The sequence below is a fragment of the Cibotium barometz genome, chromosome 31 (assembly GCF_041138505.1).
Source record: "Cibotium barometz isolate CiBa-2024 chromosome 31, ASM4113850v1, whole genome shotgun sequence".
NCBI classification, from domain to species: Eukaryota; Viridiplantae; Streptophyta; class Polypodiopsida; order Cyatheales; family Cibotiaceae; genus Cibotium; species Cibotium barometz.
This window is the reverse complement of record NC_141076.1, coordinates 29,233,126-29,249,638: the sequence shown is the minus strand read 5'-3', so window position 1 is coordinate 29,249,638 and position 16,513 is coordinate 29,233,126. Positions and strand designations below refer to the sequence as shown.

General features: G+C 40.0%; 1 protein-coding gene across 1 annotated transcript; it reads left to right on the top strand.

Annotated features, from left to right (window-relative positions):
* Window positions 1–14,237: 14,237 nt before the first annotated feature.
* On the top strand, window positions 14,238–15,410 carry LOC147620711 (uncharacterized). The gene has a single exon (XM_086824983.1). The coding sequence runs from the start codon at window positions 14,566–14,568 to the stop codon at window positions 15,169–15,171; it is 606 nt and encodes a 201-aa protein (XP_086681109.1). The 5' UTR covers window positions 14,238–14,565; the 3' UTR covers window positions 15,172–15,410.
* Window positions 15,411–16,513: the final 1,103 nt, after the last annotated feature.

Below are 16,513 nucleotides of genomic sequence, written 5' to 3'. Positions count from 1 at the left end.
AGCAAACTAGCAAAGTTCAGATGACCAAAACGAGCATGCCATAGTTTTGCATCATCTGAAACTGCCTTTTCATCAAAAATTGCATTTGCTGAATCTTCCACACACTTGTCATAAGAATTGAGCTTATACAGCCCATGAAACAAGGTGCCAGATGCAATAATCGTATCACCAGAAGTCAAATCATGAACAGTACATCTGTCATCCACAAATTTGACTACAAATCCAAGTCTAGCAAGCGCAGAGACAAACAATAGATTCTTCTTTATCCCTGGCACATACAAAGCATCTGAAAGTGTGAAAGCGCTGCCATTTGCAGCAGTAAGCATAATTTTACCAACGCCCTTCACTGGGTAAGAAGCATTATTGGCATATGTGACAGTATTCCCATTAGAGACAGCCTCAAGACAAGTGAACATATCACGATGCGAGGTAATGTGCTTTGTAGCACCACTGTCAAAATACCATACATTAGAGTCAACAGAAACTGCCAAACATGCATCATGTACAGATGGGTCATACTGGCAATACACGCTAAACGCCCATTCTGTATCCTGCACAACATTTGCAGAATCTGCATTTGTAGAAGCATCCGCTATTGTGGCTGCATTTGACTCTTTCTTCTTTGCCTCTTTAGCCTTTAGCTTAGGGCAATTCTTAATGACATGATCATTTGCCTTACAATAGTTGCACCTGGTCTTTTTCTTGCCTTTATCAAGAGCCTTCTCAGACTTATTGTTGCTACCTGTGGTGGGGAAGGAGAAGAAGTTGCAGACCTACTAATAGGAGAAGAAACAGTGGAAGGGGCTTCCTTACCACTTCTTCTCTGCTACTGGGCAGCAATAAATGCTTGATCAACTGCACGCTGCCTGGCCCTGTTTTACCTGGACTGCGCTTCTTGCAAGAGCTTGTTGACTCAAGTATCATACTTGACAGCATCAGGTCTGTCCTCGTTAAGAAGTCTCCACGTGGAAGCAAAAGGCTGATATGTCTCAGGTAAAGCATCAAGAACAGTCTGCACAAGAGAATTATCAGGAATAATCTCACCTGCAGAAATCAACTGTTCTTTGAGATCTTTAATTTCAGCAAGAAAAACATTCATGTCATCATCTTCTTGCATAATCTTCAATTCTAGCTCTTTACGCAGGTAAGCGATTTTTGCCTCGTTACGACGTGCATACAAACCAGCTAAAATATCCCAAGCCTGTTTTGCTGTTTTAGCTGAACGAATATGTGGGGTGATGTTACGTTTGACAGAAAGTGCAATCAAGGCATGAGCCTGCGCGTCTTTACCATCCCAACGAGCTTGTTCAGCAGTGGGTAAAATAGCAGCAACAGTAGAGCTACTAGAACCTGCAACATCCTCAACAGATCCTACATCCATAGAACCTGGACGTACATCCATACCCTGCACAATGTTCCACACTCCTTTTGCAACCAAAACATGCTGCATCATGTATGCCCAAAGTGGGTAGTTGCTATCTCCATCCAATTTGTCATCAGCAGATAACATGCGAAATACATCATTGCTGTTATCAGCCATGGCCAATGACTGAAACTGATGCAAAAGCTACCTGTAATGAAGCAAACACTGAACAGAAAACAACTCGTGCTATGTAGCACGGTCCACAATAGAGTATGTATGCCTATTTTGCAGAAAACTGCACTGCCGAAATTTTTATAGAAAATGACGAACACCTGTGCAGAACTTGAAATGCAAAAACGGAGCCCGAAACGACCTCAGATGCAAATTCTGAGAACGCATAGCCCTTCGGGTTGATTTGCAGAGTATAGGGACTTACAAGCGCTCGTGAAAACTCACCTCAATCGGAGAACGTGAGTGGGAGGGTGCTGGCGGCGTAGCCCTGGGAGCCGATGCCTGCTCTGATACCAATTGTTGGAATTAGGGTTACAGGAAAGCACACAAAGCTTGGAGAAGAAGAAGCAAGAATGCACACAACACAAAGTGTATTAGATTGTGTCAATGTACAAAGATAAGTTAGCCCTAGAATGATGGGCATATATACAAGCCGGGGGAAAAAACCTCCTAAAGAGGGAAAAAGTGCCCCGGCGGTCCTAAGTGTGTTCACACACATCACTGCCTATATATATGGCAACAGCTATGCGAAATCATCTATTAGAGAAATGTTATGCGCAAGTAAAAGAACGTGTACAAAAAATAATTCTTAGCAATATAGAGCTTTCTGGATGTAGTATAGTAAGTGATGGATGGTCTAATGTACAAAGAAAACCATTAATTAATATAATGGTTATTTCACCTAGAGGTGAGACTTTCATCCGTGCCGTGGATTCAGCTGGTTCAATCAAAACTGGGGCTTACATTGCTCAAGTCATTGGCTCTGTGATGATAGAGGAAGTGGGTGCCAAAAATGTAGTCCAAGTCGTCATGGACAATGCAAAGAATTGCAAAAATGCATCCAAAATCCTACAGCAACAATATCCACATGTTTTTCCGGTAGGCTGTAATACTCATAGTTTGAATCTTGTATTAGAAGATTGGTATAAAAGTGATGATACCAAATGGTTTGCCTCAATCGTCGACACTGCTCGCCAGCTTGTGAGATTCATGCTCAAGAGACAGAGAGTGTTAGATATTTTTCGACCTCGCATGTCAGTTATGTTAAAGCTTCCAGCGGAGACTAGGTTTTGCACTCACTTTTACACTTTTGAGTCTCTTCTTCGAAATAAAGATGCAGTTTGCGAAACATTTCCATGCATGGCATTTCATGATTGGGAGAGCACTCAACTTGAAAATGTGAAAGAGAAAATCAAAGTCTTGAAGGCAGCGCTTACGACAAGAAGAAGTTGGTGGAACAGTGTGATAGATGCATACCATGTAATGATGCCTATTATGTATGCCGTACGAAGTCTTGATCAAAGAGCGCCTAATCTCGGAAAAGCATGGATGCAATGGTGGACTGTCCAGTGGAGTCTGGAGTGTCCTGAGAAATTAGAGCATTCAGTGGTGGAAAAGCAATGGCGTGTACCATTCTCCAGTAGACAAAGAAAAGTCCTATTGAAGTACTTTCATGCTAGATGGATTGGAGCACATTCACCACTACACAGTGCTGCTTACATGTTAGATCCTGAATATTGGAATATGGATTTGATGTCCAACGTTGAGGTGGTGCAAGATTTTTATAAAGTGGTAAACACTTTCTATATTAATGTTGATGATCGTGTAAAGTGCATAAAGGAGATGACCTCATTTCGATTGAAAGAGGGTTTATTTTCCAACTCTCTTGTTCAACAAATGGCTAAAGAGCAACCTACATGGAAGTGGTGGATGATGAATGGTGGTGAGCATTATGCTTTATTGCGCAACCTTGCAATGAAGGTTCTAAGTCAGTGCTCTTCAAACTCAGGCTCAGAAAGAAACTGGAGCATGTACAAATATATTCACAGTACTATTCGCAATCGACTTCTTGCAGATCGAGCAGATAAACTTGTTTGCATGTATTGCAATGAAAAGATCTTGCGAGACATTGAAAGCGAAGAGTATGAAGAAGATATGCCCAGATGGATGTACAATTGTAATGATATAGTAGACGAGAACTTTGATGTTGGACGCACGTCCTGCACCACACCCTTGAGATAGAAGACAATTTAGACATTGACTTAGATGAGCTTAATTTAGCAGACGAGAGGATAAACGGTGAAAGAATTTTAGAGCAAGATACTGACATAGAGGAAGAAGTCATTTCATTAATTTCATAAAAAGTACGTACAAATGATCGTATTTGGAGAAATTATCAATACAAAAGTAGGATTTATGTCTTTCTTAGCTTTCATCTTGAAATAAATTGCGAATTGCACTAGGAGTTGCATCTAAAGGTCCTGGTGGTTTATATTCGCTAGCCATGCCGAACACTGTATAAATACCTTGATTTATTGGGACACTGCACAATGCACATGTGGAAGTATTTTGCATTTGCCTCACGTAACATATTAAGTGGTAGTAGTGTCCACAGGGTAGTATATACTGGCCGCTCCACCCACCATCGAATACTTTGTAACATACAGGACATTGGGGGGTGGAGGAACTAGTAGCCGCAGTAGAAACTCCCACAAGATCAGGATGTATCAAAAAATGAGAGATGTGGTTTCCTTGGCGCACAGGAGCAATACGTGAAGAGATAGTCTGTACATCTTGGCTGATCTTTGTGAGCTGCTCTTAAATCCCTCTATTGGCCGGGGGAGGAGTTGACGCTTGAGATAATCGCTCAGCTTCTTTCTCCTCCCTCTGCTAGCTGTGCCCCTAAGCTTTCTTTGACCTTGTTTAATTCCAATCCAGCACCCTCCACCATGAGAACAAGTTCCTCCCTTGTGAATGTCACTGTCTCTTCAGGTATGTCGTGGGTGTTGACAGTGGCCTCTCTAGAGGCGAAGTCCACTGGAGTTTCTAGGATAAATTGTGCATATAGCATCTTAGTAAAATAGAGTGGAGCGTCGGCGTTATGGAGAGGACGACCGTACACCTCCAAGAAAATGCGCTCAGCATTAATTTTGATATCATTGTGAGTGCAACGTGAAATCTTCCATCTTCCCTTCTTAAACTCGCCATCTGGACATGGCCATATTTCCTTTATCATCTCTGTGGTTACGCGTTTGTTTATGTCTTTCCATTGGGCATAAGTAGGATTTGTCCATTTCGACAACCTGCATGCTGTTCTTGTAGCTTCGCGGGCTATCAGGCCATGTGCAAGGGCCTTCATTCGCTCATATGCCTTCTTGGCTAACTCTTGATGCTCGTTTGCTTGCGCCTCTGCCATATCTGCATGAACGTAAATGACTTTAGGATTTTAATGAACTGTAAAGATCAACGTAAGATAAATTGACCATTACCCTCAAAAACTTAAAGTTTAACACCACGAGAGGAGATATGTATTGCAAAAACTCAATGAGAAATATCCACTTGACTCCAAAAATACTTCAAACAATGCGCACACATCAAATTTTGAAGAGAAAATATAAACTTAAAACACCATGAGGAGAGAGATATTGCAAAGACTCAATGAGATAATATTTCAAACAATGGACACATCAAATTTTGAAGAGAGAAACAAAGTGCCATTCCTGAAACTTAATCTCTTGATACTGTATCATTACAAAATTGGGGTGAATGACACCGATAGCTCTACAAGAGGACGTTGTGCCCTCGTTGGGTCAGTATTTAATGATCTAAAAAATTCCACTACTTGCAAAATTGATTTTCGCTCATTGCGATTAGGCAGGCACATCCAATTTTTGACTCTATAAATAATAGTATCCATGGTAACTTTGTCATAGGAACTATTGTCCATCCACAACTCTTGTACTTTCTGCCAAAAGTCATATAAAGTTTGTAATAAATATCCTAAAGCAAAAACATCAGATGCAGGAGTGTATGCATCTGCCAAAAACGGATCATAAAGTTCTGGGGCTATCCAAGGCCGTTTATTTCGCTCTCTGTCTGCGTAGGAGACCGCCTGTGCCACCTTCTCAGGGTTCTTGTCTACTTCAAATACAAAATTGAGAGACACCCGTTTTTTGGGCGCTCTCAGCAGTAACCCCCAATCGATAATACCTACGCGTGGCTTCAACTCTTTTGTAAAATCCAACACTACATTGAATGGATGTAGGTCGGTATGTACAATTCCTGCCAGATGTGCTGCCGCTAGGCCTTCCACCAGGGCATGCATAATATGTGGCATGGTTATTACTATTTGTTTTATTTTAGAAAGTTCTAGATGACTTAAAGGAATATTATCGGGCGGGGGTTGTCTCCATCCTCGATCCAAACGGAAAATTGCTCTGGTGAACTCACTGAATCTGAAGGGGACCTTCAGAAGAGTAGCGAGCCGCCATTATAGTATGGAAAAATAGTGATCCAAGGAGATTCTTTTGTGAAGGCAATACACCTGACAATCGATGGGTGTAGAACCTGCATGCCCTGCTCTGCCTGGAAGCTCTCGAACTTGGCGCTGCCTTCTCCTTTGTAGTGCTTTCCGCAAAAAGTAATGTGCTCCGGTAAAAATGATATACCTTTAACTGTATACTCTTTTACTGTGCCAAAAACACCAAAGCCTATTGTTCGCCCTTCGAACAGAGCCTCGTGCGGGATGCCAATAAGGTGTGTGCACATAGAATTGTAGATTGTACGATTAATGGCACCTGTCCCACTCGCATCTGCCTGGCTGGACGTTGCAGCGATGTCCTGGGCAATGCGCACTCTTTTGGGGAGTGACTCTGCATCCAGCGCCTTCATGCGCTTGCTCTTGGCTCTTTGCTCGCTCCATACAACGTCCCATAACTGTAGACGATGCATATTAGCTTCAGGCGGGGCAGCATCTCTAAGATCATTGCATGCTACATGCATGCTCCCCAAAATGGTTCGTGTTATATGTTGATGGTTGAAATCTGCTATCTTCTGTCTATCAAGCAACTCAGCGTTGCCTCCGCTTCGAAGTCGACGCTGTGCATTTTCCCATATCTGGTCTATTAGATCTCGCATGAGTATCTCAGGCTCATTGATCTTTTTGACGACGTCATCAGCACATTGTGACACTGTGATGACTGCTTCAATGCGAATTGCTCGTAGAACAATTTTACGCTCTTCAGGGGAAAGCATGTTGGTCGTCTTCGTAAATCTAGCAAATATCACTAAACACAAAAAAACAGAATATTAAACAGCATTACTGAAATCAACATCAAGCAAACGTGAGAGAACAGCAACAAGTGTATCATTACTTATCAATGTTCAAACAAAAACCGAATATCAAATAATTTTACTGAAATCAACATCATCCAATACATCATCAAACGTGAGAGAACAGCAACAAGTGTATCATTACTTATCAATGATCAAACAAAAACGGAATATCAAACAATATTACTGAACTCGACATCATGCAATACATTATCGAACCCGCAACAAGTGCATTATTACTTATCAAGTGTATACATGTTGCACTCCTCATCTACACACCTATCGTGACAGAGAGAGAAAGAGAGTTGTGAAGGGTATTATGAGAGAGAGAGAGAGGGAGGGGGGGAGGAAGAGAGAGAGGTGTGACAGATAGAGAGAGAGGAAACATTAGATGACATTTTTAATAGTTTTGTGAGTTCCTAAAGAGAGGAAAATAATGTTTTGTATTCCTAAAGCACTCCTCATCTACACACCTATCGTGATAGAGAGAGAGTTGTGAAGTGTATCATGAGAGAGAGAGAGAGTTGTGAAGTGTATCATGAGAGAGAGAGAGAGAAAAGAGAGAGGAGAGGAAGAGAGAGAGTCGTGACAGATAAAGAGAAAAACATTAGATGACATTTTCAATATTTTTGTGAGTTCCTAAAGAGGAAAATAATGTATTGTTTTAATTTTTAAGTAAATAGAGAGAGAAAAAAGAAATTATTAAGAATTATGTATATTTTAAGAGAAAAAAAAGAAATCCTTATCTACACATCTATCGTGTTGTGAAGTGTATCATGAGAGAGAGAGAGAGAGAGAAAGAGTTGTGAAGTGTATCATGAGAGAGAGAGAGGGGGCAGGAAGAGAGAGATATTCATTTTTTCGAGTTACGAATCACGATATTATAAAATAAAACGTTTAGACAATATGATGTAAACTTTGACCTATGAAATACTCATGCCGCGTTAGCAACCAAGTATCGCATGGATCAAACACAATAAAAACAATACAAGTCAAATCAAACAAATTTACGACATTTTTTCGACCGCGTTAACGATCATATGCCGTAATATGCAAATAAATTTACGACATTTTTTGGACCGCGTTAACGATCAAATGCCGCAATATGCAAAAAACAATATATGCACTAGCAGATGACACCAACTTTCCGCGTTAACGACAAAATGCCGCCCGATTCTATGGGAATACGAATAGGATACGCACATACACTGGCCGCGTTACCGACCATATGTCCGCATTTGACAAAGGGAAGGGAAGGGAAGGTGACATCGCCATAACGATACTATGCTTGCCGCGTTACCGACTAGTACCGCTACGGCATGCCATACTTACCATAGGACACAGACTAGCCGCGTTACCGACACGACTAAGTGCCCCAGGGTAAGCACCATTCCGAAGAATGGCCTTACACACACACCCCTCGTGTGGTGGACCACCCACATCCTGCCGCGCATTGCGACAATGGGCGGCTGCCCGCACGAACACACACCCACACACACACATCCCTCGTGTGGCGGACCACCCACATCCTGCCGCGCATTGCGACAATGGGCGGCTGCCCGCACGAACACACACCCACACACACACACACACACAAACACAAGTTTCATTACCTATGTATACTGTCAGCAATGAACTCCCAAAGGGCCCCCCGGGCCCATATATATAAAAAGTTGTACCTCGCCGGGCTGGATGACGACCCCGTCAGGACCCACCGGGGTTTCCTTTTCCCCGGCGGGACCGCCGGGTATTGCAAAACCCCGGCGGGATTTTATCCGGTTATCAGGGAGCTTCCCACCGGCTTTTTTGAGAACATGTTAACACATGTTATTAACAAAAAAAAAATTGTGATCACGTGAATATAAAATCATTGATCTCGACAAATATTTTAACTTTTCATATGGGGCATTGTTTATCATTGATCTACCTCCATGTCTTGCCTTCTTAAAGTATGATTCTCCTGCTACATTGTGAGACCTCTCATCATTCTTGGACTAAACATCTCGACAAATATTTTAACTTTTCGTATAGGGCATTGTTTATCATTAATCTATCTCCATGTCTTGCCTTCTTAAAGTATGATTCTTCTACTACATTGTGATACCTCTCTTCATATTGACCTACCTCCATGTCGTGTTCTTAAAGTATTATTCCCCTACTACATTGTGAGACCTCTCTTCACAAGGAAAGTGACCCTGAATCTTTCCCAAATAAATGAGGCATGGACATATATAATATGTTTTAAAATTTAATCACAAGGCCCTTTAGGGGTAAGTCTATTGGTGGTAAGCTTTAAGTGCTAGCATGAACTTTACTTTGTTTGTAAGAAGACCTTCCTCTTTGGATTTTTCTTATTACTATGTCATATTTTATGATATTGTGATCGCCGACTTTGTTTAACAATGTTTCATTGGGACTAGCGTGCTCTTAGGTTTGTTGAAATAACAAGTGATGCTAGGTAAATGTTAGGAGCAAGGGGGGTGGTATGTGATGTCACTTAAAATTTTGTATGAGGTGCATAAGTCATAGACTATGGTTCAAAGGGAGCCCCAAAGATGGAAGAATACATGGAACAGCCAACTGGGTGCATTTTTTTTGGCGGCAATTACATGCGAGTGGTTTTATGGAATTGGTGAGTGGTTGAAATTCTAACACATAGGTACCTCTAGCATTACTCTCTCTCTCTCTCTCTCTCTCTCTCTCTCTCTCTCTCTCTCTCTCTCAAAATTAACATCATCTCCTTGCCTTAAGCCTTCACTTAGACATTAGAGAAACAATATATTAGAGTTGTTTGCCCAATGCCAATTACTTTTGTGAACCTTTAAAAATCAAGGCTAGGCAAAATTACGACCGGCTTTGACTTTTGAGTCGTGAAAATTGCACTAAAGTTAAAAGTGCGGTTTTTTTTCCCAACATTGGTTGTTAGCTACATGTAGAGTAGTGTACAATCTGAACTCTTAATTAATGATTTAGTGGAGGCGGGGTGCCAGGGGTCATTTAAGAAGCGAGTATGTAATTAAATGAAGGCTTCAAACCTTTGACCTTTTTGTATTGGTAGGAAGGTGGATTATCCATCGGCTCACAACACACACACCCATCGCGCAACTTTGATGGCATCAAAACTGGGTCCTTCCAATGGAACCCAACCGTTCTACCAACTCAACTACGTGCCCGTGGTGGGAAACCAACTCAAGCTTTGACCTTTAACCTTCTTAAGTTAGTCATATTAAAGCATTAAAGTAAATCGCGGACATCCAATGAGAGTTTGCCATGTGTACAATCGCACAGGTGCTACCTGCATTTCATGTGTTTGAAATTTTCAAGATTGTAAAAGGTGCTAAGCGTGTTGATTGGTTGGCGAGAAAGCCCAACTATCAGCTCTCGCGTCGAGTACACGCTTCTTGCATTCGTCCCGTGATTGTCTACTATTAAAGAATAACAATCAGAACCTTTAAATTTTAAATATTACTTATTACTTAATTTACGGTTTATGGATAACAAAATGAATATTAAATATTACTTATTTTATGTTTTACATATTACAAAATTAATATTAAATATTACTTATTTTACATTTTACGGATAAGAAAACTAATTTGGAATATTCATCATTCGACAATCCAACCTAGGAATTGGGATTAATTATTAATAGTGGATTGAATTACACTATTAAATATGTGGTCAAAATTTAAAAAAATTTACAATATTAAAATTAGAATCATTACTAGACTCTAGTTAGTAACAAAGTGGGCGCTTTTTTAAAAAATTAAATAATTTGCTCGTCTTACACTTAACGACGTGGGTGCTTTTTTTTTTTAAAAAAAATTGCTTTAATAATAACGGCGCTTTCAGTGCCAATAAGCACTCAGGTGTGGAGTGTGGTGGTGGGCGTAACCGTTTTGACGAGGTCAACTAGACGACGTGGCAGCTGACGGGCCACAACATGTCCTGATGATAGCGAGCTTGAGCAGCAAAAGTTTGAAGCCGTGCATCTCACTCAAAGCCACAAATGCCTGTTTTAAAGAGGTCAACTGGACGTGGCAGTTGACGTGGCAGCAGTTAACTACCACGTCATATTGCCGAGCGTAAGAGGTCAACTGGACATGGCAGTTAACTGCCATGTCATATTGCCAACGCTCGGCAATATGACGTGGGAGTTTAATTGCCACATCACTTGCCACGTGCACGACGTCGCCTGCCAACCAAGCGCTTATGGAAGGAGTATTTTAACAATCTCAAGAAATGGTAGAAGAAGGTGTTAAGCTAGATATGACCACATGCATTAGCGGTCTTATCCCAACCCTTGAGCATTACACTTGCATGGTTATTCATAGCATAATTAGCACTAACTATAGTCTAGTTTCTAAACCATTGAGGCTTCTACTTTACCAGTAGGGTGTTGCTAAACACTTGTGCATCATCAAAATTTCCTCCTTGGTTTAGTACTCTAAATTACTCCCTCAAATCATGGTATTTTATGATTCTTTTGTTTTAAACTTGTATCATGTATCATATCTTTCTTCCTTTTTCGTGGGTCTTTTTGATGTCCCATTCAATAACATGTCTTGGTACTAATGTGTTATTTGAGTCAACCTCACTAGTAGCACATTTAAAAAAGTATGGGTTTTCCTTTTTCTTGCAAATGTTTGTGGCAAAGTCACACATGCTTACCTTAAAATGAAATCCTTGAAGAGTTATTGATGCATAGTCTATTTTATTCAAATTTATCATGGCAACTCACAACATGGGAAATTGTATGCAAATGTAGTCATCAACATGGGAAGTTGTATGCAAATGTCCTCCTTCGTTGTTCACTCTTCTTCTATGCTTTATCTTCTCCCTATTCTACTATTTATGTTGTCTTTTCCTCTTCTATAATCCAAAATTACAAGTTTTAAAAGAGTTTCTAAATAAAGATCAACAAGTCTTGCATCTTGGAAAATATTGATAAAGCATGAACATATAGCTAGAAAATCCAATTAAACTTGGTCTTGCTCCTCTATTGAACTTAATATTTAGCTCTATTTCCACAAACTTAATTATTGTGTTTTGCTGTAGAAATAAAAAAGCATGGGGCTAACTAGCCTTTACATTTTTGAGCGCTCTTTTTTTTAAAAGGGTCTCTAGTCAATTTCTTTCATAACATGCCTATTTTCATGGATTACACATGTCCTAGCTAACATATTTGCAAAAATTGTCAAAGGTTGCTTAACCAGTCGCTCGTAAGGGCTTGTTGATGCAAGATGCATGATTGGAAGCTATGGAGATTTTTTTCTTTTGCCTTCCTTAAGTCTTGCATCACATCATTGTTATCTTAGGGTAGTTGTTGTCAATAATGATCATTTTCTATTTGATAATTGCTAAACAGTGTAACAAGGTAAATTCTCTGTTTACAAAAGACAACATAACAAAAAAAATAAGCATGAAAAGAAGAACCTCCTAGGGCCTTTCAAGGTAATTTATTAGATTTGAAATACTATGATAGCATTTCGGACTAAAGAGAATCATCTACATCAATGATAATCCATATAAACAAGAGTTAGCTCCCTCATAGTTGGTTTGCATGAGAATCATCCAACCTTTTTTCCCAACATACTTTCTTGAATAATGAACCTAGAAGGATAACCAACAAGTCAAAACAAAAAAGTTGTGATCAGAAGGAAAGACATAGATCTGCCTCAACCATCTACTTTTATTTTATGTACATGTTTCCCCTTTCCAATGACAACATTTCTTCTCCATGATATGTGTGTGTGTGTGTGAATATATATATGTTTGTGTGTGTGTGTGTGTGTGTGTGTGTGTGTATGTGTATAACACACACACACACATATAGAGAGAGAGAGAGAGAGATTCAACTGATGACAAAAGGAGCAACAAGGACATAGAAAAGTTGTGATAGTTAAGACTTTCTTTGCAAAGTGTCTTGATTTCTTAAAGGTGAGTAGTACAAAAGGGTGCAACTTGGTGTACTAAAATATATATATATATATTGAGGTTGTGCCTTTCAAATACAGTGACATCTCTAAGAAATTATTTGATATGATTATTGGTGACGTCTTTTATAAATTATTTGATATGATTATTGGAAAGGTAAACAAACTCTAATTTCTTTTGTGCCAAGGAGTCCTTTCCCCTAAAGTTATGTCTTCATAGTAAATTGTATTCCTTTATTCTTCATGAACTCTTTAGTACTTGAGAAGTGGTTTTATTACTTTAATTTGTTTGGTTCAAAGTTCTCCATCCTTGAAGTTGCATGTCAGGCTTTAAATTTAATAATATATGAAAGAGGTTGGTGGCATTTTTCCATCGTTAAATAGTACATAATGACAAATATAAATGTGACCGTGGTTAAAGTTTTTTTTAATCTGTGTGTATATATATATATATATATATATATACATACATTTAGTTATTATTGGTCCCAAAAAAGGGTTTTTTTAATACCATTCAATGACTCAAAGGTACACAATCACATTTAAATACTCAAATATGTGAGGTATTTAAAAACAAGGTTTTGGAAGCATGCATCATCTAGACATGATGCTTCATGCTATCAGGCAACTTTTTGTGAAAATTGTAATTTGAAAGATTCAAATCACTATTGTCAATGGGTGTTCAAGCTATGATAGTAAAGCATTAACAATTAGGGTAGTGTCTACAAGGTTCCAGGTGGAATTTCTATGAATCTTAACCATGATTGACACTAGTTTGTGTGTTTAACCATGAGAGTTTGCATGTATACGAGGGTTGTCTCTACGCAAACTAGCAAACCTGCAAACCTTTGTGTCAAGGAATGTTTTGAAGAATCTAGCACATTTCTCATACTATTTAGGTAACCCAACGTCACGTTGGTGAAGGGTACCCTTTTTCATGTAGGAGTTGGCAATTTTGGACAAGTTGAGGCATTTGAGTAGAGTCGTAGGTTGTTGACACCGACTGATAAGGCGAAATCCAAGCCATTCTTATAGTGAGATTCCTAATCATCATTGTATGTTGCTAACTTATTTGAGAATTTAAGCATAGTGTGGAAACGAACTTAGGGTTTTTAGATGGGGTGAGCTAGTGTCAATTGGAGTGGTGTACCACTGCTGGATGGTGTGTGTGTGGGGGGGTGTTGATATGGTGTGAAATCCCTTGCATGTGTAACTAAATAGTGACCATAGTTAAGGAGGATGAGTTTATGGTAGACTTTGTTCTTGTGTGGTGGGATCATGTAATTGGATAGTGACCATCGTTAGGGAGGATGAGTTGATGGTAGACTTTTTTAAAGAACGTTCTTGTGTGGGTGGGTGGGATCATGGATGCCTTCGTGAGGTCATGGTGTGTAAAATTGGAATTGGTCACGAACGGTGGTTACCTACTTTTCATTTAAAAAAAGGAAGAAAAAAAAAGGGGTGGTTTTCAAATACCACGTGGAGGTTATTAATAATTATAGTTTAAGCTTTATCCTTAATTTCAACTAGAGCGTGCGTTCACACACGGGCACCCGGTCCCCTGCTGGCCCCTTATCTACATTTGTCTCTCTTCATGCCTGGATCAAATTGCCTTCCCTGCATGAGCTGACACTAGACTAGATCTGCAATGCTTTGCTAAGAGGCCAGATCTTGACCAGTAAAATGAACTTAAGCGCAGATTAGTTCTTAATTGGCATTTTCTGATTCATAAACCAATTTCGGTCTCCATCTAAACCCAATTGGGTCTGATATAATCAGCTTACAGCCATAGCCATAGCCACCTGGTCCATTGTTTCCACTAAGCACTCTTCTCTGTGATACCAAAGCCATAGCCATAGCCATTTCCACTAAGCACTCCTCTGTGAAAGCCTCACTTTTGTGTGTCTTATCACATCCATAGCCATGTCCAAAGGGAGTTGCCACCACAAGAGAAAGCAGCAGAAGCAGATGGCCTGCATATCATGCACCATCATCCTTATCATCATCATCATCGTCCTCGCCGTGCTCTATTTCACCGTGTTCCGGCCCAAGGACATAAGAATCCAAGTGCCCACCATGCAGCTGCTGTCCCTCTACACATCAGGCTACCCAGTGTCCACCTCCACATCTGCAAACCTCACATTGAACTTGCAGGTATCCATGTACAACCCCAACAAAGGCACCTTCTATGTGCAAGATGGGGGCATAGCTTGCCTCTACTTCTATGGCACCCAAGTTGGTTTCACACCGGTCCCCACCGGCAGCATCCCGGCGCAATCCATCTCTGCCTTCTCTGTGCCCTTGACTGTCCAAGGATCTGCCCCTCTCCAGGGCTCTGACCTCATTGGGGATGTCTCTGATGGTATCCTGCAGGTCTCCACATCTGTCACCATAGTGGGCAAGGTCACCACCCTTAATCTCTTCACTCACCACTCTGATGTTGTGTCCAAGTGCAATGTGAATGTGTCTCTCAATGTGAGAGGGATTGAAGCTTACACATGCCAGAGAAGCTACTCTCTTGATCCATAGAGATTCTTGTCACTAATCAGCTCATTAATCAAGGCTTATGCTTCATTAATTCGGCTCATTAGTGGGTGAACCAGTCGTTTGAAGCCCATTGATTGTTTGCTGCACTTTTGGCTTCATTTAATTAAGAATTTAGCTAAGTAGTGGTGATTTGAAGCCATGGCTAGGCTGCCTGCGTATTTACTTCATCTAATCAACAATTAAGCTCCCATTAGTGAGCGAATTATTGGTTTGAAGCCATGCATTACACTCCAATAAGCCTCTCATGAATGATAGAGCTTAGCTTATGATGGGATTAACTATTTATCTAAAGTCATTCTGCAGCAATATATGATCATTATGTGCAGCGTAACGGTGTTAATCATGGTTCTGAATTCATCCTGGGTTCCATTTTCTATTATTAAGCGTTTTTGCGAGGTCACTAGATTAATTACATGTGATTTACTAGCTTAATGGCACAATTAGTGTTTAAATTAAACCAAGTATTGTTTAAGTGGCACACGTAACGTGAGTCTTTCACAGAATCACCGCCGTTCAAAGGGGGGTCTTTCACAGAATCACCGCCGTTCACAAGATCCCCGGTGTCTTTGTGTTATATGTTTTTTTTTTGGTTTTTAAAGTTTGGCGAACTATAAATTACAACTCCTTTGTTTTATATGTTTTTTTGTTTTTAAAGTTTGGCAAATTATACCACCTTTACAAGGCCCCACGGGGATCGAACTTGTGACCTTATGCGTGTACTTCAAACACCCTAAACAATTGGGCTATTCGCTTGGTGGTTTTACGTGTGAATTGTTTGGTTCTCTCAGATTTTAGTCTGCCAATTTTAAGGCATGTCTCTTATATTTTACCTTAAAAGCATTTGCAAATTCTCAACAAAAACCTTCAAAATCTTTAAGGCTTTAGGTATTGTGTTTTGTTGAGAAATTTGATTTTTTGTGAACACGTCCCTAATGGGTGGGGGGATGGGTGCGGGGATCCAGGGAGATCTCACTCGTGTGAAAAAACCACAGTTTAGTGTATTTTACACCTCTTAAATTTTAAAATTTATTGTTGAAATTTCTTTCATAGACGGAACCAAATAAAATTTCCAGAGGTTGAAGTTTGTAAATACCTTTGCATCATTTAAAATGTAAGAAATACTTCTGTTTTTTTGTAAAGAAGGTTTTTTACCATCTATGTAAAAACATTGTTTTCTCGCACTGATGAGCAAGGAAACTACCACATGCTCAATGCTACCCCCACTTGTTCGCGAAAGATCCCCCATGGATAAGGGATCTCCCTTGTCCAAACTCCTTTTGGGGGAAAAATAAAGATCTCACCTTGTGGGCATCTCCATTGTCCA